Genomic DNA, 23369 nt, shown 5'->3' on the forward strand with positions numbered 1-23369 from the left:
CGGACTACTTTCGGCTTGACCAAAACTGGACGATAACTCTGCTCACAGGACGCTGCCAGGGGTAAGTCAGTGTGATTGCATGCCGCTGGTGATGGGGATGCCATACAGATTCATGTCAAAAATACCGAACTATCCCTTTAAGCTGGAACTACTTTTCCCAGCGTAGGTCTGGGATTAGGTTTAAATCAGAGCTCTGGCCACAGCATCTCATGTGATGCTGTCTCAGTCCTCTTTGCCATCATATGATTGTGACTAAGACAGGTGGCCTGGCTCCCGCTTTCTGAAGCCGGTTTCTTTTTCAGCAGATGGCCTTAATAGCAAACAGCTTGTAGAGCCAGAGGCTGGAACTGAGACTGAAACCAGCCTCTCAGCTCGTTCACATGACTGATCCAAATAGTTACCCGCTATTTGTAGCAGTCCTGGCTTTTTAGCATGATTTCTAACTGGGGTGTTGTAATCAAAATAACAGATGGACTCATTTCAGACTTTCTCGGTGTGATGAAAATGATTCCACCGCTTTAGTTTTAAGCCAAATAAGCCGTACCAGTCTTTAAAGAGTTACAGCGGATTATGATAGTCCATTTCAAATGTGGTTAGAGAAAGTGCGGGATTGATTAGAGTTTCTTTCAGCTGTGGAATGTGTGGTTAGACAGCCCTGCCCCTCCTCCACTTGTTGCTGCACACGGCTGGTCAGCTACGGGCTGTACGTTTCCTACCCTTCCCTCTTCTTACCACAAAGATGAAAAAGGATGTTTGGAAATATGTTCTGCCCTGTAGTGCAGGTTGATGGAGAGCCGCCCATGAATATATTTAATTTAAAGGAACAGTTCAGTCATATTCAGAATTCAAACTTCTGAAAGTACTTTAAATATCAAATTATTACATACCATTAAATAAATGATGAATGTTTTTAATTAAGACTAATTTTCATTTTAATGTGCTTTATTGAAGACATCTGTTTGTCAAAGAACATTACTCTGCCATCAAACGGCTTGTAACATCACGGTGCGGTATCGGCTGTTGATCAAGTCCCAGTGCTGTATCTGGTGTTTGTCACAACGTGCTATTATCAAAGTCATTTTGTAAACATTCTTCTTCCAAATGTTGACTACATATTACATGTTTTTTCTCTGGCCAGAAGTTCAATGGCAATCGAACGAGGAACCTGTGGTTGGTCATGAATCGGAAAGGTGAAATTACAAATTTTGTTTCACTTTTACCTGATGTATTACAACATCCAACTGCCATGTATATGGGCATTGTAAATTTAACTATAGCTCTTGCAAATTTCAACACTGAAGTCCTCTCGAACTCTTAAATAATTGTTGTTCATTGCAGATGTGTTTATTAGTTCCCACTTATTTTGCTTGTAAAGCGGGGAGAATGGCGCTAGGCTTACCGCACCGTGATGTAACTGCTGGAAGATGTCAGGAGCGAGGTGTTGCTATATTTGGGCAAAAATGGTTGCTCCCGGACCCAGTGATTGCAATAAAAATAATTAAATTTTTTTTACTGATTTTATGCTAAATTCATTAAATCACTGCGAACGTATTAGTTTTAGGTATAGATAATGACCCATTGGTTATTCCATGCAGACCGGACTTTTCATTTAAATTTTCTTTGATGCCATATAAATTTATAAATGTTGGAGTTCTTGGTTAATGTAATATTTATTGAAAAGAAATCAGGATTGTTTTTTTTTTTTTTTTTTTCTTTGTTCTTGGGAGTGGCTCGACAGGGATTTAAACTGGATTCTAAATCAAAATATCTATAAATTGACCTGAATATTTACTGAAAGCTTGCAGGTTTAAAGTCCATTGGCAGATTTTATTGAATGACAGGGTTAATCATGTCAGAGAGTCACAGATTAGCTGTCCTAAACAACAACCACTCCCGTCATTACTTCTGCAGCAGTATTTATTGCATCTCAAAGCTTTCATGATTAGCTGTGGGAGATTAACTACAGAAAATGCTGAACTCTGGTTTCTGCTTACTTTGTTCAACAAGCTTCTCCACTTTAAGTCTCCAATGTCATTTTTATGACTCCAGTAAGAGAACCACAGTCCTGGTTACACTGCTTTTAGTAAAATAATTAATCCTGTGCTTTCCAACATTTTTCTGACAGATATTTAAGTGTTTGTATGAACAAAGTGGTATTCCTCAAGCCTCTATTCTTAGCAAAATTATACCTAAATATTTGATCTCAAATGGATTATAGGGTGCCACAACAATACTGTTACCATCTATGTAGATAAAATCCAGCGATGCCATCCTTATGAGGCACCAGAGCTTTAGTAATTGTTTAGTTCAAGCGATTGCTTTGCAGAATCAGGCAATATTCCGGTTTTCTCCAGCTAAGCCCAAATATAAGACACATATTAATTGAAATGGATGATTTTGGTAATTAAAAACATCTCAGCATCACATGCAGCTCTCTAGATTTTCCAGACCAGTTTAAGATGAATTTCAGATGGTGCGAAATCCAGCTGTATAAATCTCCTCATGCATCTTAGAACTGTAGACACAGAGATTCTGCAACCTCCGTTGTGCACCTCAAAAAATTCCTGACTACATGTCGGACGGTCACAAAGCTGGTATGCCTTTCCGTTTGTCTGTGTGGTCGTCTTTCTCGATTTGGTGCCGGAGCGCGCCATTTTTAAAATCTGAGGAGTAATAACAACAATGAACAACTACGACGAAAGGTTGATCGAGGTGGTTCGGAAGTACAACCACTTGTACGATGCCTCAGACATGTTGTTTTGGAAAATAAACACTCCCGCCGGCGCCGCCGAAGAAGTTCTCGCAAGTTTTCGAATAGGCTCCCCCTAGCCCTTTGGTGGGAAACTGCTGTGCGTCCCTATAAATTCCAGACCGACGTTGTGCGGTTGCAGAAGTATAATTCACCCTTTACTCTTCTTCTTCTTGGGCTCTTGATCATCAGCTGAAAGGCAGCTGATTGTTCATCTTTCCTTTTCAACTAAAGGGGGCAGACCATTCCATTGAGTAGCTTTTAAGTGGTCGCTTTATTTGAAAAAAATGCTCCGAGGCACTAGATCAGATCTCCTTCCAAGCAGGTGAGTTTGTGTTGCAAGCGAGCGAAAATGGTTGGAGCCAGTGGGCCTCATGCTGCAAAGTTTTTGTGTACTTGGTATAAATTTATCTTTTTTCCTACCGTTGCCTCTTACAAACCCTCATAAACATAAGAATTTTTCAATCTAAATAATTTCCCATTATCCAATATTTGGAGACCAATGTTTTGTTGACAGAGAGCTGAGCAGCACAATTAAAGGTCCAGTGGGAAATAAATCACAAGAGCTTTAAATGACATGCTTGTACTGTTACAGAAGTGAAAATGAAGAAATAAGAATAATAATAAAAAAGGAAAATCATTTGTTCTGAAAATGGTGTCAAAAACTTTTCTAGCAAAAGCAAGATGGACAATGTAAGCTGCTGATGGAGGCAAGAGGCGCAACATGCGATGAAAATGATTGAGGCCCATTGTTTTATAACAGCGAAAAAGTAGAGAAAGCTGAATATGTTAATCTATGCTTCAAGCAGCTGGCTGTATAACTTTTTATGGCAAATGTCAGCAGCTCTTAATAGGTAACTGTTTTAACCATTGTTTTTCTGTTAACACTGGAAACTGTCCTATCCCTATCTAAACTTCTGCGCTGCAGCCTTTGAAAGAGGAAGTCTTTGCGATAGAAGTGAATAACCTGCTGTGTGTTTGCACTTGTTTCCAGGCCCCCAGCCGACAGGTGATGCATTACTGGCTCCAGGAGTTGCAGCAGAAGCGTTGGGAGTACAACAACACCAGAGGAACCGGCAACAGAGACAGCTGGAGTTCTCCCACCTTGGTCTACCCTCCCACCGGCCTTGTTGGCAAAGATAACGGTAGGCAGGAAGACACGTTTAGCAATGGTCCCACCATTCCCACACAGCACGGCAGTGGATTAATATTTAGCCTGCTTCTACATCAGAGCTATTAAAACTATTTAGTTTCAGGGGTTTTTTGCCTCTCCTGGAGAGAGTGTGATGCTCAGTGAGTTTACATCAATAGCATTAGAGCTTTAACTGATGTCTTCACATCATCAGTCTGTGGAAAATTTAGTTGAGAAGTTAAAAATATTTTGGTTCAGATTTTATTTTCCTGCACAGATGCTGAATATAGCTCATGTTTTAACTTCTTCCTCTGGTCAGAACATCCACACCGATGTGTGTTGATGTTGTGTTAACATCCTGAGGGGTGGGTCCATAGAAGTTTGCGATGCCCTTTAACCAGATGAACATCTGCATCTGGCGCATATTTACATCAGATCATCCAAACTATGAACTGATTGGACCACAACAATCCATCTACTGATCATCATTGTTTCTATGTGTTCTAGTTCTTTTGCTTTCTGAATCATTTGAGATTACCCCATGCTTTAGTGCAGGGGTCGGTCGGCAACCCAAACTGCTCAAAGAGCCATATTGGACCAAAAAACCAAATCTGTCTTGAGCCGCAAAAATGTAAAAGTCTTATATATGCCTCTCATGGCAACATGGGCTCTAAGTGTATTAGACCACTATAAAAAAGGGACTATGGGGGCTTAAATATACAGTAAGCATTCATGATTAAATGTTAATCCTGGAGCAAATGTCATATAGTAGCATGAGGTGAGGGAGGAGCAGTGAACACTCACCGCATGGAATTCACCGCGCGCCCCTTCGCTGCTCGGTTTAAGTTTTTTTGTATTGATGAAATCATAGAAGCACAATAAAGGAATCTTTCTATGGTGGACGTGTTTCTGTTGGGAGAAGTTGTTTGAGTCATGAGGAACCAAGCAGGAACTGACATCCATCAGAGCAGAGCTTTCTAACCCTGAAATCCCACATTCTCCATCACCAGCATTCCTTGGTTTTATTTTAATTTTGAGGATTTGGGGGAGGAAAAAAAAAAAAAAAACAATTCACATACCTGCATCAGAGCACTACATGCTTGATCTGGGGATGTTTTTTTTCATGCTTGAAGCAAAACTAGCAGCAGTAGTGGAGTTTGGAGATGCAATCCACTTCTTAAATCTATCTTTGCTCTCCTCTAATTTATTCAGAAGTTCTGCCATCGCACTTTGTCAGCCACTTTGTGATCGGCTGCATATTTAGCCTTCCCTGGAAATGCCTTTCCAAATTACTCTTTTTTTTTTTTTTTTTTTTTTTTTTTTTTTTTTTTTTTTTTATAATTTGACAAATTCCATGCCGAAGCAAAAATGCAGGCAATCCTTCTGCATTGATAATGAAAGCAAAGGAATTGGTCCATTCTTCTTTGAATCCCTTGTTCTCGTCTGGTATCGTCCTTTTTTTCCCTTTGGGATCCATGGCCCAAGGCAGACCCACTGCTCTCTTTGCCTGGCACCGCACGGCGCTGAGACATGTATTGCAGGCTTTGACCAGTGATCTCTAAGTCTATGACGCACATTTTCACTTGTTTTTTTTGTTCGTTTAAATTTATTTATTATACAAATGTTTACAGCATTGGAAAACGTAAAGAATGTCTGTTTGACTTCCTGCACACCATATTAAAATAAACCCAAAAAATTTAATTTTCATAAATTTTTGATAAAGCTCCAGGGAACCACAAGGGGGGCGCTAAAGAGCCGCAGGTTTCCGACCCCTGCTTTAGGCCCCGTCCACACGAAGCCAAACCCTGGCCTAAACGCACAAATTTTTCACCAAACCAGCCTCTCATCCATACGAAGCCGGCGTTTCAGGGTCTGTAAACGATCTTTTTTTTATTAAGCCTTCAGAGTGGGAAGATTTTGAAACACCGTTTTCGCGTTTCCATCTTTAAGCTCTAACCGCATTTTTTTTCTTACACGCATGCATCATAGCGTCGCCTCTAAACACGCATGCGCGACACAGTATCACAACAACAATGGCGCCGTACTGTGTTGAATGGTTGCTGCTCATGCTACTCACCCTGCTGTCGGGCTTACAACAGAATCTTCTTCTTCTGGAATATCTCCAGGAAGAACAGAGCAATATCGACGACATAGTTCAGCACCTGAATTTGACTGAACCACGAAAATGGACCCGCAGGGCAACCATGTATAAATATTAGTGCGCATGCCCAACATTTCGTCGCCTATTTTTGCTTTGGCACCACAGCGCCACTTACAGGCCTGGCATACATTTTGCAGCGTTTTCATGCATTCGTGTGGACTATCACATTTATTTTACGTCTCTGTCTTTACGACAAACGTTCTGGAAAATATTAGCGTTTCTTGTTCGTTTTGACTTCGTGTGGACGGGGCCTTAGTAGAATCATGGGGCATAAGAGTAGATTGTGGTTTATGAGATTAGTATTCCATCTTTAAGCAAGTTCTTGTTGTGTTTAATCACCAGTTCTGATTCTCTTCTTCTTCTTTTTTTTTTTTTTTTTTTTTTTTTTTTTTAGCTTGATAGGGAATTTTTTTATCTGAGTGTACTTTTCCTGGATGCTGGCGTCATTAAATTGACAAACATTCTGAATTGGCCTTAAAGAGTCTGAGTCTGAGCCCACGTGTGGTTAAAAATGTTTTCAAAGCTGATTTCAGCCTCAACTCTCCATTTGTTGGTTGTAGTGTGTATTCCCTGGGGGGCAGGTTTTTTTTTTATTCTCAGCTGAGTGACACGAACTGTGAATCCTGCTTCCTTTCCTATTTCTATACACAGCCCACATGTTTTTCCATTTTCTCTCTGATTATATCGGTCTATCTTCAAAACGCTCAAATACCTGATTTATCTTTGCTCATCTAGGGGTGTTTAGGCTAGCATGTTGCACATGAATAGAGATTTGATGCATAACAAAACCTCTGAGCTCCACTGAGATGATGGGCCATCCTCCTAGTCTGTGATTTCTTTTTTTCATATCCCATAGAGGCTGCTAAAGTATATTTTAAAAGCGTTATACATATTATATGAATGTCTTTAATCATTTCATAGTGATTTAATAGTAAAAGTACTTTATTGTAATTTAATGATTCATAAAAATGTACATTTCTTTGAATGTTTCTTTAAACATGTGCATACAAGGAAAAATGTAGTTTGATGGGTAAACACTGAGCTACCAGCAGCCTCTGATCATGCTCCTCTATACAGAGTTGTGAGCCAGTAGTTCCCATGCTAGTGTTTACAGATTTACTATATTTATGCTTATCGTTTCAATATTTAAAGGGCACCTGTGTGGTGGCTGCATTGATCATATTGGTGTGGTTTCTGTTATAAAAGTATTGCTTTTCACCGTGAGCCACATTAGATCTAAAAGACAAAAAGACACAAGTTGCACACAAATGGATTTTTTGGTTGCTTATTTTCATGTTCAAACAGAAGAGACTGATTCGCTCTCTTGAGTTTTGAATGTCAAATCGCTGAACTGATGTTAGACTAGTCTCCAAAAAGTATATCCAGTGTCTTTACTGGCTTTTAGGGCTGGGTAAAAAAATCGATTTAATCGATTTGGAATCGATTCCTTTACATTTTTGCAAAATAGGGAATGAGATTGATTAGTTTTATAGTGATGCGCCTGACGTTTACATTCAAATGAGCAGGAAAGATGCACTCAAGATTACTTCAAGCCAGACAGCTGCAAATATATCCAGTAGGTTGATTGAAGACATGGGGGCTGATCAAAAAACACTCTGTAGTTGTTAAAGACAACGCTGCAAATATAGTTTGTGCAGTGAAGATAATGCGGCTCATGCATGCCTGCTGTGTCCCCGCTGTGTCACATCCGCTTGCTCGAGTGAGGCTTCACTTTTTCACTTTTCACAAACAAGTTAGCACTTATGAGACAGTTTTGTTCACATCTCAAGTTTATACAGTGTGATTTACAAGTTTGCACGTTGTGTTTAATGTGACAGGAAAAATTAAAATACATTAGTATTTTGAAACACAGTTGAACCACTTTCATTATTTTAAAAACAGATCGAATCGAAATTGATCGATTTAGAACTGTGTTAATCAAAATCACATCAATTCAGGACTTTGGCGAAAATACCCAGCCCTAGTGGCTTTAACTATAGATGGAGTGATGCAGGCTTTCAAGGCCTCCATCTAAAAAAAAAAAATACCAAAAAACACTAATATGGGCCTATCATATCATCCAGGTAATGCGTTTTTATCTTGCATTAACCAATGCTAGCAGTGGAATATGGCCAACTGTACTGTAACAATCTAGGACTTTTATTCTGGATGTTTTTACCAAAGAATCTACAATATTTGAAAATAGAGCAATGATTACACAAAAACAAAACAAAACAAAAGCAACAGAAAAATGCAGCAAACTCAAAAATGCTGCAGTCACTGCGATTGGAACAAAAACTTGCTATCAACCAAAAAAGTTCAGCCAAAAGAACATTGCATGCAAAAACAAAATACTGCAACAACAAGAAGAAGATCATGCAAATATTGAGGGAAAAAAAACTGCAAACTTTAAAAAGAACAATTGCGTTCCAGAACACTGGAGGGATTTGAACAAAGAATAAACCATGTCGGATGGGATTGTTAAACTGCAAGAATTCTAAGTTATTAATAATTATTTTTATTTTCTTGAATTGAGCAGGTAAGTGAGACACTTTGTAAAAGGAATAAGATTGAAACAGCTAAAGTCTCTTATTTCAAGTCCATAATATTTAATTCTTATTTTAAGGGTAAAAATACTGATTTTATGGGCAGAACACCTTATTTACCAACTCAGATTAAGGGTAAATACACTTATTTTAAGACATTTTTACTCATTTATAGACCTTGTTTTTTTGCAGCCAGTTTTATATATGTTGTATGATCAATCCGGCGTTGAAGCTTGACTCCCTGTTTGTACGAAGAGTCTGGTTCAATATTGTTTGTTCGACTCCCTCTAGTGGTCTGGAGCACTTCCATGTGGTGCAAGTTCGCTGCTGCTGTTTTACTGTTTTCATAATTTTCTCGCTGTGATTGCAGCATTTTTGCTTGCAGTATATTTTTGTTTGCAGCATTTTTTCTGTTGCATTTCTTTTTGTGTGAAGCCCTTTTATAGTTTGCATCACGCAGGCTTTTGCAGCTCGTTTCATCGCTCACTGCGAGTTTGCACCAATCAGCCACCATTGTGAAAACTTTTGGTACAGCTGCAGGAAACTCTTAAATTAAACAAACAATAACCAAAGTTTATATATAATATTTCAAGCTTTTTTTTAACAAAAATACCCCATGCAGTGTATTTATTGCTCATAAGCAGCCATCAAACATTGACTCTTAACCCATTTTTGGATGAGTGTTTTTTTTTTGCTTCAGTTCAAAGCTAAAGCAGGGGGTATTTTCAAGCTTCTGTGTGACAGGCTACCATGTCAAGGCTTTTCTTAGTAACCTAGCAAAGGTAATTGATAACCTGTTGTTTGACTGAAGTATAACAAGAAGCATTAGCGTTCACTGACACTATTGGCTCTGTGCTTATAGATGATTTATCAAACTGTAACCATTAAATCAGTATCTGATTTTAGTTGTGCTGCTGGACATTAGAGAGCTGAATCTAAATGTTCCAGTGAGCTAAAAATAGTTATGAGTCCAAACTTACTGTGTCGTTTTACGTTGTAGGTTTATCTAGTGTATTAGCCTGAGGCGAATCATATCCTTTGATTTTAATGATTTGTCTTTTTTTTTCAGATTCTGTATTTTCTGAGAAACTATGTGAAAGCATGGAGAAGGTCCGCAGCGACTTTGCCATGGACACAGACACTGATGTAGGAGGAATGGTGGGAATCCAGTCTGCCAGAGGGCCCTTCTCCCTTAAAAACTTTGGTACCGAGCTCAGGTAAAGCCCAGCCAAGGCTCTTCAAAGACTAATTTGTATCAGTGGCTGTTTTATTACAAAGAGCCTTGTTTTTTTTGTTTTGTTTTTTTTTTCCACTTACTGCCAAACCAGCTGGGTTTTTTGTCTGCTTTTTGTCCCTAATGAGGGAAGAAAACACCTTTTGGTTCTTCCTTAGACCAACGGTAGCAGAGGAAGTGGTCACGTCTGTAGTTCACTCGTTTTTTAACAATCCAGACTTCCTCTTTTATGGAGTAAACAGTTTTACTCGAAAACAAAAGGGAAGACCCTAAGTGGTTTTAAAATGAGACTCATAATGGGTGCTGAATGTGTATCACATTTCCACTTTAACAGTGAAACTGCATCAGAATTTATTTCATTCTGCTGTAATAAAACGTTGCTTGTTAACTTTCTATCCTGTTATCTGGAACTTCCCTTTTTGTTAATGAGATTCTAAATAATTAACACAAAAAAGCCCATAAGTCTTATTGGGAAGAATAAGATGTTTTAATTTTTTTTAAAACTAGAAATTCTAAACCATGGGCTTAGGTTTGCATAGCGACCATAGGGACATGTCCATTCCGATATTTATGACCAACCTACTTGTCCCTACCAATAATATGATGTGACCTGCCAATAATATTATAATTTGCAAACTAGATGATAATGTTGCTGCAAGTTTTCCCTATTAAATGATCACCTCCCCACAGCATTATGCTGCCACTACCGTGTTGTTCTGTTGGCACGGTGCATTCAGGGCTTTTTCTCCACACCCAGCATTTTGCTTTTATGCCAGAAACTGAAAATTTGGTTTTATTTGACCAGAGTATCGTCCTCCCTTGTTTTGGGTGGCACCTATATGACTTGTGTCACTGCAGGCAGTTTTTTTTTTTTTCCAACTCTTCTCCACTTTTTTCTCTAGATTTGAAAACTAAGAGACATCCTGTCCATTCAGTTCTTTTGGTGCGATGTGTTACACTCTCCGTTTTCTTGCACTGGCCTTGTCCTCAGCTGACGTTAAGAACTTGAACAATGATTGCAAATATTTACAAAGTTGCAGAGGATCAGGTTTGAACTGGTTTCTCCTATCTCTCAGGAACTCTATGTCTAATCTGCGACCTGGCCGAGCGGAGAACAGACGCAGCGTCTTTTACACCGGCAACTCAGAAGAGTGGGAGTTGGTGGAAGCTCCACCCAAAGACTTCCCCGATCAGAAGCATCATCTAGAAACACAGAGGCGTAAGTCCACTCTCATTCATCCTGGATTGCCTGGAGCTCTGTACTCCTCTCGTATTCTTCCCACATGTGCCCCTCCTCTCTCTCAGATTCTTTTGGGTCGGCGTTCACCTTCGATTTTGTGCGGAACCGTCAGCGACCCCAGAGGCTTTTGCTTCGAGACGTAAGGGGATCTGGAAAGCAAGGGCGGGGCATGGAGAGGCGAGGCTCCGAGAGTCCGACGGGGGAATGCAACGGCAGCAAAGCTTTGGACATGCAGCTCCGCCTCCAGAACCAACAGGATGAGCTGAGCCAGATGCAGCAGGAGCAATTCAAGCTGCGGGAGGAGCTGGCCAGCCAGAAGGTGCACTCACTTTTCTTTGTGCCGAGTTAGTCATGATTTATAAAGGCACAGTTCATATTTATAGCAAGGAAGGGTCTTTTGCAGAGTTCTTTCATTAGGAGTTTGTCAACCTGTTCTTGCTGTGTCAGGCTAAAAGACTCTATGTCATTCCTAAAGCTCTCACTGATTCAGGAAGGCAGGGACTGATTAGTCATGCTTCAGTCAGAAACAAGGAAACAGCAGTTCTGTTGAAAACAATCACAGCTGCTGCGCTTCTTTCCAATACTTCCTGTTCTCTTTTTTTGTCCATTTCTCAAACGGATCTTTTTTGCCGTTTTTCACTTCAGCCCTTTACCATCTGATGCAATGATTGCGGTCTTCTCTGACTTGCAGGGGCTTTATCAAGAATTGCTTTAAAATGTTCAAAACAGAAAATATGTAGAATTAACAAAAAAATATAAATAAAAAGCTTATATTTAACAATAAATGTTTACATCCCTCTATTTTATCTAAAGTAGTAAAATCAGTGAAAACTATTTGTGACCCCTTGACCTCATTTTTTCAACTCTGTTGATAGGAAACCATGGTCTGAGATATTAGACGTACTAGGGAGCCTCCCTTTGGGACAGTTGATCTAACTAAGAACATAGATCTTAACCAGCTCAACTGGTTCTTTTCAGAGAAGCAGGAACGTTGCTCCAGTTTCCTGCAGCCTTTGACACATTTAAATTTTGCTCATTTTGAGCCGCTTGCGTTTGAGATCCTGTTCTTCCTGTCTTGCCTTTTTTGGCCTTAACGCCTAATTTATATGGCGTCCGATACGCCAAATAAGACCATTTAGTGTCTCTGCACCGTGTGGTAGCAAGCAGACGGCAAGACCACAATATGTATTCAGAAATCCCTTCACTCCAACCGGAAACTGAATGATCACAGCATCTAGAGTTTTTAAATGGTTAACGGACTGCTTTATTTGTTTAAAGCCTTGATATATTAAGACATTTCTGAGTATATTTGTATATAATTCAATTCAAATCAGTTTATTTACATAGAGCCAATTCACAACACATGTAATTCCAGGACACCTTAGGGAGATAATTTAATCAGATCAGATTGGTTATGTTTTCCATCTGGGAGAAACCAGCTGATTGCATGCAGTTATTGACTCTGCAGGATTAACATATTCGCTTTAATCATTGTCAATGACACATTAGAACAATGACAAGGCTGTATATATGTTAACGTAGGGAATAAAAGCCTAATGATTGAACATTAAATGCAGAAATGTAAGCAACAAATTTAGCTTTTCTGCACCAAGTTTGCTCACCCATTGTAGATTATTGAAGAAGGTATCTAGATGGCTGAAAATAAATAAGGGAAGAAGTTTGAACTTTTAAAAGTTCAAAATTCAAACTTCTTCGATTTTAAAAGTAGAACTTTTAAAATCCATGGAGGATTTGTCGTGGCGTACTCATGATGTCGCCACATGCCCGGCTCGTCTAGAGCTGCATAACTGCACCTTCTGTTATTAATAGTCTCTAGATAATAACAAATTATAGGGATGCACGATATAATCGGCCCCCTATCGGTATCGGCCTTAAAACTGAATATCGGACATCGGCCACCCCACCGATATTTAACCCGATATCTGATCAGCTTCTAAGTTTCTAAAGTAAAAAAAAAAGATAAAAAAATACTACTTCTTCTTCTTCCTCAAAAACTTCTTTTTTACAGACCTAAAAACTTCTAAAGACAGGGGGAAAAAATATTGATACATTAAAATATCACAATATCTTCATATGCTGATATATTGCCATTTAAAAACACCATATCAATCTCTTTTACTAATGAAATATTGCTATATGTCATCGTTATGCTACGAAATCCCCCGAAAATTCACGAAATGTTGCCATATTTTTATATGTTGATATATTGACGCAGTATCGATCTATTTTACTAACAAAATCTCACAAGAATTTGCAAAATATCATGAGAGTTTGTATCAGAACGATGAAATTTCACGAGATTTTGAAAGTAAAATAGATCGATACCGCGTTTTTAAAAATCAATTTGATATCGGCATATGAAAATATATTTGAGTATATTATTTTTCAAAGTGTCAGAAATGGATAACAAAACTGCTGTTTTCAATGACTACTTATTTTTGTCCAGCTTTAACATCGGTATCGGTTATCGGCTACATGAGTTTTAAAATATCGGCATATCGGATATCGGCCAAAATCCCAATATCGTGCATCCATAACAAATTATTACTTTTTTTATTTAGTCGGGGAATAATAATGGACACAGTCAAACACAAATCAAATGACCATTTTGCCAAATAAAACACAAAAAATGGCATCAGAGCCAGCAGGGCTTCACACACACAGCTGACGGGCTGCGGTTAGCCCTGGCTGCCGTTAGCCTCGGAGGTCCACTGGTTGCTAAGGTCCTCCCAACTTCGGAATTTTTTTTTAAATTAAACATTAAATCAGTAAATGGACCATATAGTGACGCTATAAATAAAAATATTCTCGCTCAAGTGATCTTAAAAGGTACTTTTATTGAGCAACAGCAACAGAAAAGAGAACTTTTAACTCAATACTCCGAGCTCTGAAGTGCTAACCTGGAAGCAGCTGCTGCTGCCGCAGTGCATGCTGGGACAGCTGTCAATCTCAAGATTGGACAAGTCTGCTCTGATGCATGCTGGGTAAATGGGGAGGGGCGAGAACAACATCCAGGGACTTTGTCTGTTCTCGGTCTGCTGTTCTTGTGAATTGGAATAGCACTAGGGCTGAGGACGTTTCACGAGTACACGAGCACATGAGAACACACAAGTACACGTATTGAGAAACTGCCTTAATGCACAGTCTGTCTGCTCCTTGGTACTCCTGTGGGTTTCGCACTGCAGCGGTGCGGACATAACGTAAATTAGAAGAATGAGAAGTATTAATTTGGGATTAGAATAAGCTAGAACAGCTGTAGTCTGAAATGTTTTCTCCTGAGTTCATTCTGTATCTCCAATTTTGTTCCAACCAATTTTAAATGTAATTAACAATTGAATATCGGTTTATTTGTAATGTTAGCTGTTTGGATGAATTATAAGATTATTTTTAATTTTTTTACAAATGCCAAAGATTTTTTTATTTTTTATGTTTGTTTTATATTGTATTTTGTTTCCAATGACTGTAGGAATAATCGCCATAATTGCCTCCCCTTCTAGGAGCTGGTTCGACTTCTGCAGCAGACTCTCAGAAGCTCCCAGTGTGAGAGGCCCAGCGTGTGTCGAGCAGCTCCAGATACATCCGCAGACCCGGACCAGGTTCAGAGTCCCGCAGTGACCCAGGAGGATGTGGCCCAGCTGGAGGCGCTGCTTCAGGAGCGAGACGGTCAAATCCAGGCGCTTTGTGGACACATGGAGCGTCTCTCACTGGAGAAAGAGAGCCTGCAGCAGGAGCTAAAGACCCTGAAGGTTAAAGTGGGTGAAATTAACGACCAGCTGGGAATGTTGATGGAGACCATCCAGGCCAAAGATCAAGTCATCGTGAAGTTGTCTCAGGAGAACTCGGAGCAGAGCGGGAATCTGACGGACAGCGGTTCTCCTCCGCCTCAGCCGGAACTCAGTATTCTTAAGGTCCTAATGATAGAAAGCAAAATCAAAAGATTTCTATTTTAAATCTCACTGACAATCTTACTTTAATTTTCTTTTTCTAATTTCAGGACAGTCTTCAAGGCTACAAATCCCAGAACAAGTTCTTGAATAAAGAGATCTTGGAGTTGACGGTCCTGCGCAGGAACGCAGAGACTCGAGAAAAGGCTTTAGAAGCAAAGGTTAAAAAAACATGCAGTTAATGTGAATAAATTCAGATGAATTGAGCTGAAGCTCCGCAAACCTAGAAATGTGAGTAATAAAAATGCCTCTACATTGTTTTCCCCGTCCTTGCTGCAGTGTACGGCTCTGGAGGCCAAGCTTTGTCAGGTGGAGAGTAAATATTTGGTGCTGCTTCAAGAGGTTAGAAATCCCGTCTGTTCATCTGAACAGAACCCGGCCCGGGAAGTCATTTCCAGATTACTGGAGGACGCCCTGCAGGTGGAGAGCCCTGAACAGAGTGAAAACCACATCTTCAAACCAAATACTGTCAGGTATTCTTCTAACTTTGCATATCTACGATCTCAATAATTTTCAGTTTTCATTCCCCTAAATAAAGGACAGAGAATTTCATTCGTTTTGATTTCAGTATACATCCAGTTATGTGAAGGATGGAGATTCTAAATAGAAGATGTGATGTCTAACATGGGGTTAGGTTATATAACCCTATCCACAGATTTGGACATGTGGTTCTGTGTGGTTCATCATCTGAAAATGAAAACAGTCTAAAACAACTCAGTTATTGAGGAAGTGCAGAGACCCATAAGTCTACGGGAAAACTATTACTATAAGTATTGCATAAAACATTAAAAGCCAATAAAAAGAATCCTGAATTCTTCTAGAAGCTTTGGTGATCATTTCACTAAAAGGATTTTTCATAAAACCAAGAACTTTAATGTAACTAGGGCTGCAACTAACGATTATTTTAAAAATCGATGAATCGGACGATTATTTTTTCGATTAATCGATGAATCGGACAAAAAATATTTTTTATATTAACCTCTTTATTCCAAAATAAACATTTTAGACAGAACAAACAAGCACACAATTACAGGTTGCTCATTAACTGTACTGGTGCAATATGAAAAATAAATGTTTGTGTTAAAACTACGCAAACTTACATGAGAAATGTAGCTGTACATCCACAAAATATAGGCTACTTTGTTTCATAAAGCGCAAAAAAAGACATTTTTGTTTTTAAAAGCCCCTAAGGGGTTCAAACAATAGGCCCCCCCATTTCAACAAATGAGTTTTTTTAGACTAGAAGAGTTCTGCCTCTTAAGACAGGAAAGTATAGCAGTTAAAGTTGCTACTTGAGAAAATACTGAACCATAGAGATAAAAATAGCCCTGTGATTCAAATTATAAATTGTATTTGGAATAAAAATGAGAGAACTAGGGGTGTTAAAAAACACATCCTCCACAGACAGATATTTACATGGGAATGTGGCAGATAATTAATTGACATATTACTGATCTTGCTGGATTTTATTCTGCTTTACTTCCATAAATTGCAGGATCTTCTTTACTTTATCTTTGCCAGAAGATTTAAACTTTAAAAGCCTTGCCCTCATAATTTGCAAGTTAATTTATTTATAAAGAAAATATAAACGCTGCTTAAGCTAATTCAAATGAAATTAAAAGTAAAATAAGTAGCCAACCTTATCACTGTCTGTAACCTACTAACAAGGTAAGGAAAGAATCAGATGAGCTACCTGAGAAACTAACGTTACGTTTTCCCTCTTTAAAACCAAACAAACATGGTGGTTCCGTGCCATGTTCATTTCTTTTGACAAAAGTTGCATGTTACGACTTTTTTCACTTTACAAAGCGCATCCTATTTTAATTATTGTGATCAATTTTCGCCGTCAATCCCGGTGCATGCGCGCTTCATTTGCAGTCTGGACGCTGAGGCTCTGACTGCAGCGCTGAGAGGGAGTCCTGCGGGAGTGGGGGGAGGCGCCCCACGGCAGAGTAGGAACGATACATGCTTTCACGTAAGTGTCTCCAAAAGCCGCCAGTGACACCGAAAAAAGTCGCCAGATTTGTCGCTAGTCGCTTTTTTGAAAAATAGTCCCTGGAGGGGTCTGAAAAGTCGCTGAGTTGGCAACACTGCACCTGCGGCGCTGACTCCCTCTGCCATATTTTTTTTCTTCCTCTTTCAGTCAAGAGGCAGTGATGACGGCGCGGCGGATGACGCAATAATCGCGCGACACAACTAATCGATGATGAAATTCGTTGCCAACGCTTTTAAAAGTCGATTTTTATCGATTTTATCGATTCGTTGTTGCAGCCCTAAATGTAACCATACAGTCGTATGTTTACATCACTTTTTTTCACTGTAGTCTTTCTTTCATCATAGTGTTTTTATCACTGCTGCTTACATTTATCAAGGCTGCACTTTAAAAAAAGAAAAAGAGCTGTACTAAAAAAAATTTCTTTTTTTATACACTTGTGTTTACAAAATGACGCATAAAATTTAAGTCTCTAACTTTATTGACGACTTATATTTTATTTTCCCTTTGAGACTAGGAACGTACTTTTGAATTTAATTGAATATCAGAGACAGTCTTTTGCCTATATGAGAGAAATAAATTGTGTTTGTTTTATTTTTAGTAAATAATTGCCATGTTGACCAGAGAGAGCTGTAAACTGAATTGCCCTTTATTGGGGGATAAAGTTTGATTGATTTTAATACTTGACAATATGTTCGGATGAAAAACGATTAGTTCAGATCATTCTGAGCACGGTGAAGGCAGCATCATGGTAAGGGTAATACTAGGGTATTCAGCACCTTACAGCCAGAGATGAGCTCAAACGATTTAGAGCGAAGCTTATTCATGTATCAGAATGTACTATTCAAAGTCCAGATCTAAATCCAGAAATAAGAAATTGCTTTTCACAGATACTTTGAATCCTGTCTTTCTATTTCACTGGCAGAGTGGTCCAAAGCTTCTCTCTCTGATAAGCTGAGGAAACGCATCCACAGTTGCAGCTTTAACTGGAGTGAAAGGTGTTCCTAAAATAATTAACAAACTCATGCCTCACTTGTTAAATTTGTGTTTAAAAGGGAAAAACAGTTCTAAACTAGCTGTCTATAATCAGTAGCTATAATCTGATAGAACGTGAAATAAGTTTGTCGTACTTCAGTCGTGTTTCAGCTGAATTCTGCAAGAAAGAAATGTTTGTTAGAGAAGTTAGTGCAGCCCTGGAATATCAGCGACCTGTTTGTTTATAGCTGCTCCTAAATATTTAGAACTCTGCTGCTTCGGAGGTTTCACTTAATAATTTGCTGTTACTTTTAAACCAGTTCAGGCACTCTTTGGGCCAGCACTGAAAAACCTTGAGATAGAGGCCCCTTGTACATGCTTTAATGTTTGTAGATGATTAAACTCTTTAATTTCTATCTCTCAGTGAGTATGACATCTACGGCTTCAAGACGGTCCCCGAGGAGGAGGAAGAGGAGGAGAGGCTGGTTGCGAAGGTGAGGGCCCTGGAGCTGAAGTCCTTGTCCATGACCGACCAGGAGGTTTCTGTCGGGGTGAAGTGGGAGAACTTTCTGACCGGCACCATGAACAGAGATCTGGTCCGTTCCCCTGAGCTAAAATCCCTGATCCGCTGTGGCGTGCCCCACGAACACCGCTCTCTAGTGTGGCGCTGGTGCGTCACCTTGCACGTCAAGAAGTTCCGCGACCACTTGGCTCCAGACTATTACGAGACCCTGCTGAAGGTGGCGCGGGATCGGCCCAACCCGGCATCAAAGCAGATCGAGCTGGACTTGCTACGAACGTTGCCTAATAACAAGCACTACGCCTCCCCGAGCGCAGGAGGGATCAACAAACTCAGGAACGTCCTGGTGGCCTTCTCATGGAGGAATCCAGACATCGGCTACTGCCAGGGTCTGAACAGGTACATCAGAACGGATAACTCTGCTTTTCTAAATCTCTAGCTCTCTTTTTTTTTTTTTTTTTGTTATCATTTATCGTTGTTTAATCCATGTGGCTTTTTTAGGCTTGCAGCAATTGCTTTGCTCTACTTAGACCAAGAAGATGCCTTTTGGACTCTTGTTGCCATCGTAGAGGTTTTCATGCCAAGAGACTATTACACCAAGACTCTGCTTGGCTCTCAGGTAAGAAGTTTAGATTAGTTAAATTTTTTAAACCTGATGACCTTTTTCTGTAAAAATTTGTCGCCGACTTCTTGCAAATGTGAAAAACGTCCCGCAGGTCGACCAGCGCGTGTTCAGAGACCTGATGAGTGAGAAGCTGCCCCGCCTTCATGCCCACTTTGAGCAGCACACGGTGGATTTCTCCCTCATCACCTTCAACTGGTTCCTGGTGGTGTTTGTGGACAGCGTGGTGAGCGACATCCTGTTTAAGATCTGGGACGCCTTTCTGTTCGAAGGGCCAAAGGTGAGAAGCAGGATGGATTTTTTTTCTTTTTTTTTCTTTTAACATGATCAGTAAACTTAAAGTTGTAGGGAAGTCATATTTAAGTTTCAAATCATTCTGGCTTAAACATGTATATAAATGTACTCTCTTTCAGACGATATTGTCCCAAAAGTTAAAAAATTTCTATTTCTAAAAAAATTCTGTCCTAAAATCTGTCGGTTTTTTTGTTATTTTATGCAGGCCAGTTAGTTATGCATCAGCCTGAACACCTAAATTCGGCCAATCATATATCAACGGTCATCTGTCAATCAAATTTTTTCAGTCATAGCATCTAAATTTATATGTTGCAGCTAATATACGCAACGGTTAAAATAAGAAATAAGAATAATTTACTTTCCCATTGAGTTACGTCCCAGTGTTCACAGGGATGGTCGCCTGTGTCTTCAGCAGGCGTAGAGCTAACAGAACTGGCAGCGTTGCCAGGCAAGGGCTCAAACAAGTACGGCTGTAAGCCTTCTACACCAAACCAAGCTTCTTCCGCCCTGGCGTCCTCTTCCACAGCATCTTCGTCCCCGCTTTCCTTCTCTAAATAAAAAATGTATGACGGAGAAGACTCAACTACGACCTCCGACTCAAAACTCTCCTCCTCTTGCATGTTTCCGCTGTCCATAGCCTTCCTTGACAGTGTTGTTGCGAAGTCACCAATTTAGCCACAACAATCCCATCCCTTTGATAAACGACCAATCACTTCACTTTATTCATTTGTGTAAAGTCAGGCACCACTCAGGAGAATTCGGAGCTGCAAAAGTTAGAACAGCCGCTTCCTTACGACTGTAAGAAAAAATGCATGCTACAGCTGCAGACTGGAGGGTCTTTGATCAGGATTTTATAGCAAGCTCAAAATTAGCCTGAAATTGTTTATATCACTTAGAGTTTGACACATAATGTGGGAGATGTGCATGACAGTACTTTAGCTCACTAACAACAGGAAACATCACAACCTTATTCACACTTTGTTCATCACTTACTGTTTGTGTTTTGTTTTGTTTCAGTTTGTCGACATTTTGAGTTTTTTTTTTTTTTGTGCACATAAAGGTGCAAGCACAAAGTCATGGGGTGGATTTCACAGTTTGTATGTTTAATCATTCTTCTTTTACAGATCGTGTTTCGTTTTGCTCTCGCACTGTTTAAGTACAAAGAAGAAGAGTTTTTGAAGTTGCAGGACTCCACAGCGATCTTCAAATACCTTCGATACTTCACACGCACAATCCTGGACTCAAGGTCAGGGAACTGATATGGGCAGGGGTTTTGCATGGTTTAGAGCAGCAGTAAGTAGGGAAATAGAGAATCCTCTTTTCTGCACTGCTAATAGACACAAATGAAAACAAAAAGGATGTACAATGTGAAAGCAGAAAACTGCTGCTGCTTACTAGGCATCAGATGATGATGATATAATTTGATGTATAATGGATGCATAATTTAGGGTTGTTTTGTTAATATGATGCTGGTGCTGTGTAAGAGATTGCTGCAAATTCAATGACCCAATGCATTTGTTGTTAATTGACTTCATATGAATAAAAATGAAATAAAAATCCAGCTTGTCAGAGGGTTAGAACACAATGAAGCTTACCAGCAGGGGGTGCTATGGAGGAGCATTTCCACCCATACTGCTTATATCAGAATCCAAGCTCTAAATGAATGAAGGCAACCAGAAACAAGAAGTATTACCTGCTTTCTGATGCATCTTTACAGGAACCGTAATTGTAACAAAAAAATCATGTTTATTTCTTTTTCTTTTGTAGGAAGCTGATGAACATTGCTTTTGTGGATATGAACCCATTCCCCATGAGGCAAATCCAGAACCGCCGCTCTTTCCACCTGGAAAAGGTTCGTCTGGAGCTGACAGAGCTGGAGGCCATCAGACAGACATTCCTGAAGGAGAGGGAGACGAGTTTGGATCGCCGGAGCTTTGTTAGTGACGATGAAGAGGATAGCTAAGCTGTTTGCTTCCCGGCTGCGTCGCTTTAATTACAAAGAAGAATGTTTTTTATACAGAGCGGCGACACTTTATGGCTGCTAAAGGGATTTTTTTCCCCCTGTCCGGATGTCTGTGTTGGAATAATGAACTGAACATATAAGCATTAAAGGACCAAACACATTATATCAGTATTCCTGCCAATTTTCTTTTCAGTTAAAGTATTTGTTTTGCTGTATTTCCATGTTGTGTGTAGCCAGCAGCTTACTTCCATTTCAGCACATGCAGTCCTAAACAGTATTTTCAATTTCGGTACCTTTTGAAGGAATAGCTGTTCTACTTTTTTTGCTCACATTTCTAAAAAAAAAAAAAAAAAAAAAAAACTTTATTCTGTGCTGTAATTTTTCTTCTTTATTTTTATGCAACATCTCCTAAAAGAAACCATTCTATATCTTTTTATGTTTTGATGCACTTGAATTATTCATGCTGTAACTTTAGTCTTTTGCTGAAACCTTTCATTGTTTTTTAATCTATATTCAGACTAGGTTAAAATCTAAAAACACAAAATTAATTTACTCGACAAGTACAAAGTATTCTCACATGTTGACGGATAGATAAACAGCAGATAGAACTGATATGTTCTACAGAAGTCAAGTTTTATGGCTATGTGGAAATCAAACCAACCTTCTAATATTGTGCCATTTATCAGTCCAGTTTTAGTTGTTATGGATATTTTGTCCAATATTTCTATTGCATAACTATTTTACATTTAAGCTCAAAGTTACTTATTTTAAAGTTGCATTATAAAGAGCTTCTTTTGCACATGCATTTATTCTTAAATGAGTAGAAAGTTGGACATTGTTGTCAACTTTGTCTTTCCCTGTTTCTTTTAGTGAAATATCCTTACTTGCAGGACCTCTTCTATTTTTTATTTCTTTACCTTTCAGGGCTCAGTTCTTTGTTTAATGTTCTGGTCATAGTAGTACTTCTATTCTCTGAGCCCAACCTGGGGGAAAATGTTGTTGTATCTGCTTTGATTGTCCACAGAGTGGCAGTGTAACATTTGGCTTAACTCAATTTTGAAGGTATGTTGAAAGAAAGTGTAATTGATCTAAAAATGTATGTTCCTTCTTGTGTCTCTTAGAAATCTAAATCATTTAAAGGAGGGAAGCATTTTTTTATAGAAAGCTGAAGGCATTTGCAGGAAACTGTTCCACATTCAGGTACCTTCATGTTACTTTATACGTTGTTGCTGTGGGGAACTCAATATCTTAGACATTGTATGTGTGTTTGGCTGATGAACTGTGAAAGGCTGGAAAAATGGGATTTAAACCTAAAGAGAAAGTTTTTTTTTTGTTTGAAGCATAATTTCTAACTTAATCTTTAAACTCACTCAAACCTGTTTGCAGAGATCAGGATCTTACCCAATTGGTTTGAAAATCCAACATGAAACGGACACATAATTTGCTTTAAATTGTTTTTATGAGAGCTGGCCTCTTATCAGATCAACATTTCATTTTTCTGATAAAAAAAAAAAGTCACATCTAGAAGAAAAGGTTTATTGTCCTTTTTGTGATTAAGCTACCTTTAAACCCTCCACTTCTGTTTTCTTTTACCCCCTCCCTAATGTTTTTTTTCTCAGCAGTGTATTGCACAAACATATTGTGAGATCTCAGAATATTACAGAGCACTTCAACTTTTAAATTTCTTAATTTGTCAGTTTAAAGATGGAAATTTTTAAAGTGTCTGCAACTTTTTGCTTTTGTTAAACCTGTTATCAATTCAATAAAAAACACTTGACTTTAATGTGTTGTTTTATTTGCATCCATGTAGCGATTAAATGTTTTTTCAGTTCCTCAAAAACCTGCTGAAACCAAACGGTAGATAAGCGTTGATCTTTGCTGTCAGCCTGCCTCTCTTCTGCTGCACGCTATACTTTCATAAGAGAGCCATCAGTAAAGAGGGGGTTGCGGTGATGGGAGGGACTTGTACAGACAC

General features: G+C 39.1%; 1 protein-coding gene across 1 annotated transcript in view; it reads left to right on the forward strand.

Moving 5' to 3' along the window:
* tbc1d2b (TBC1 domain family member 2B) overlaps positions 1-23166 on the forward strand; it is a 27569-nt gene extending 4403 nt beyond the window's left edge. Inside the window, exons 2-13 of the mRNA XM_015397284.1 lie at positions 3744-3894; positions 9658-9805; positions 10899-11041; positions 11128-11381; positions 14581-14991; positions 15078-15188; positions 15307-15500; positions 18420-18914; positions 19017-19134; positions 19232-19417; positions 20556-20677; positions 21199-23166. Of these exons, the coding sequence (XP_015252770.1) occupies positions 3744-3894; positions 9658-9805; positions 10899-11041; positions 11128-11381; positions 14581-14991; positions 15078-15188; positions 15307-15500; positions 18420-18914; positions 19017-19134; positions 19232-19417; positions 20556-20677; positions 21199-21394 (2529 nt within the window). The 3' untranslated portion in view covers positions 21395-23166. The remainder of the gene's footprint in view (positions 1-3743; positions 3895-9657; positions 9806-10898; positions 11042-11127; positions 11382-14580; positions 14992-15077; positions 15189-15306; positions 15501-18419; positions 18915-19016; positions 19135-19231; positions 19418-20555; positions 20678-21198) is intronic.
* Positions 23167-23369: the final 203 nt, after the last annotated feature.

This window comes from Cyprinodon variegatus, unplaced genomic scaffold (assembly GCF_000732505.1).
Source record: "Cyprinodon variegatus isolate N-32 unplaced genomic scaffold, C_variegatus-1.0 Scaffold849, whole genome shotgun sequence".
Classification (NCBI taxonomy): domain Eukaryota; kingdom Metazoa; phylum Chordata; class Actinopteri; order Cyprinodontiformes; family Cyprinodontidae; genus Cyprinodon; species Cyprinodon variegatus.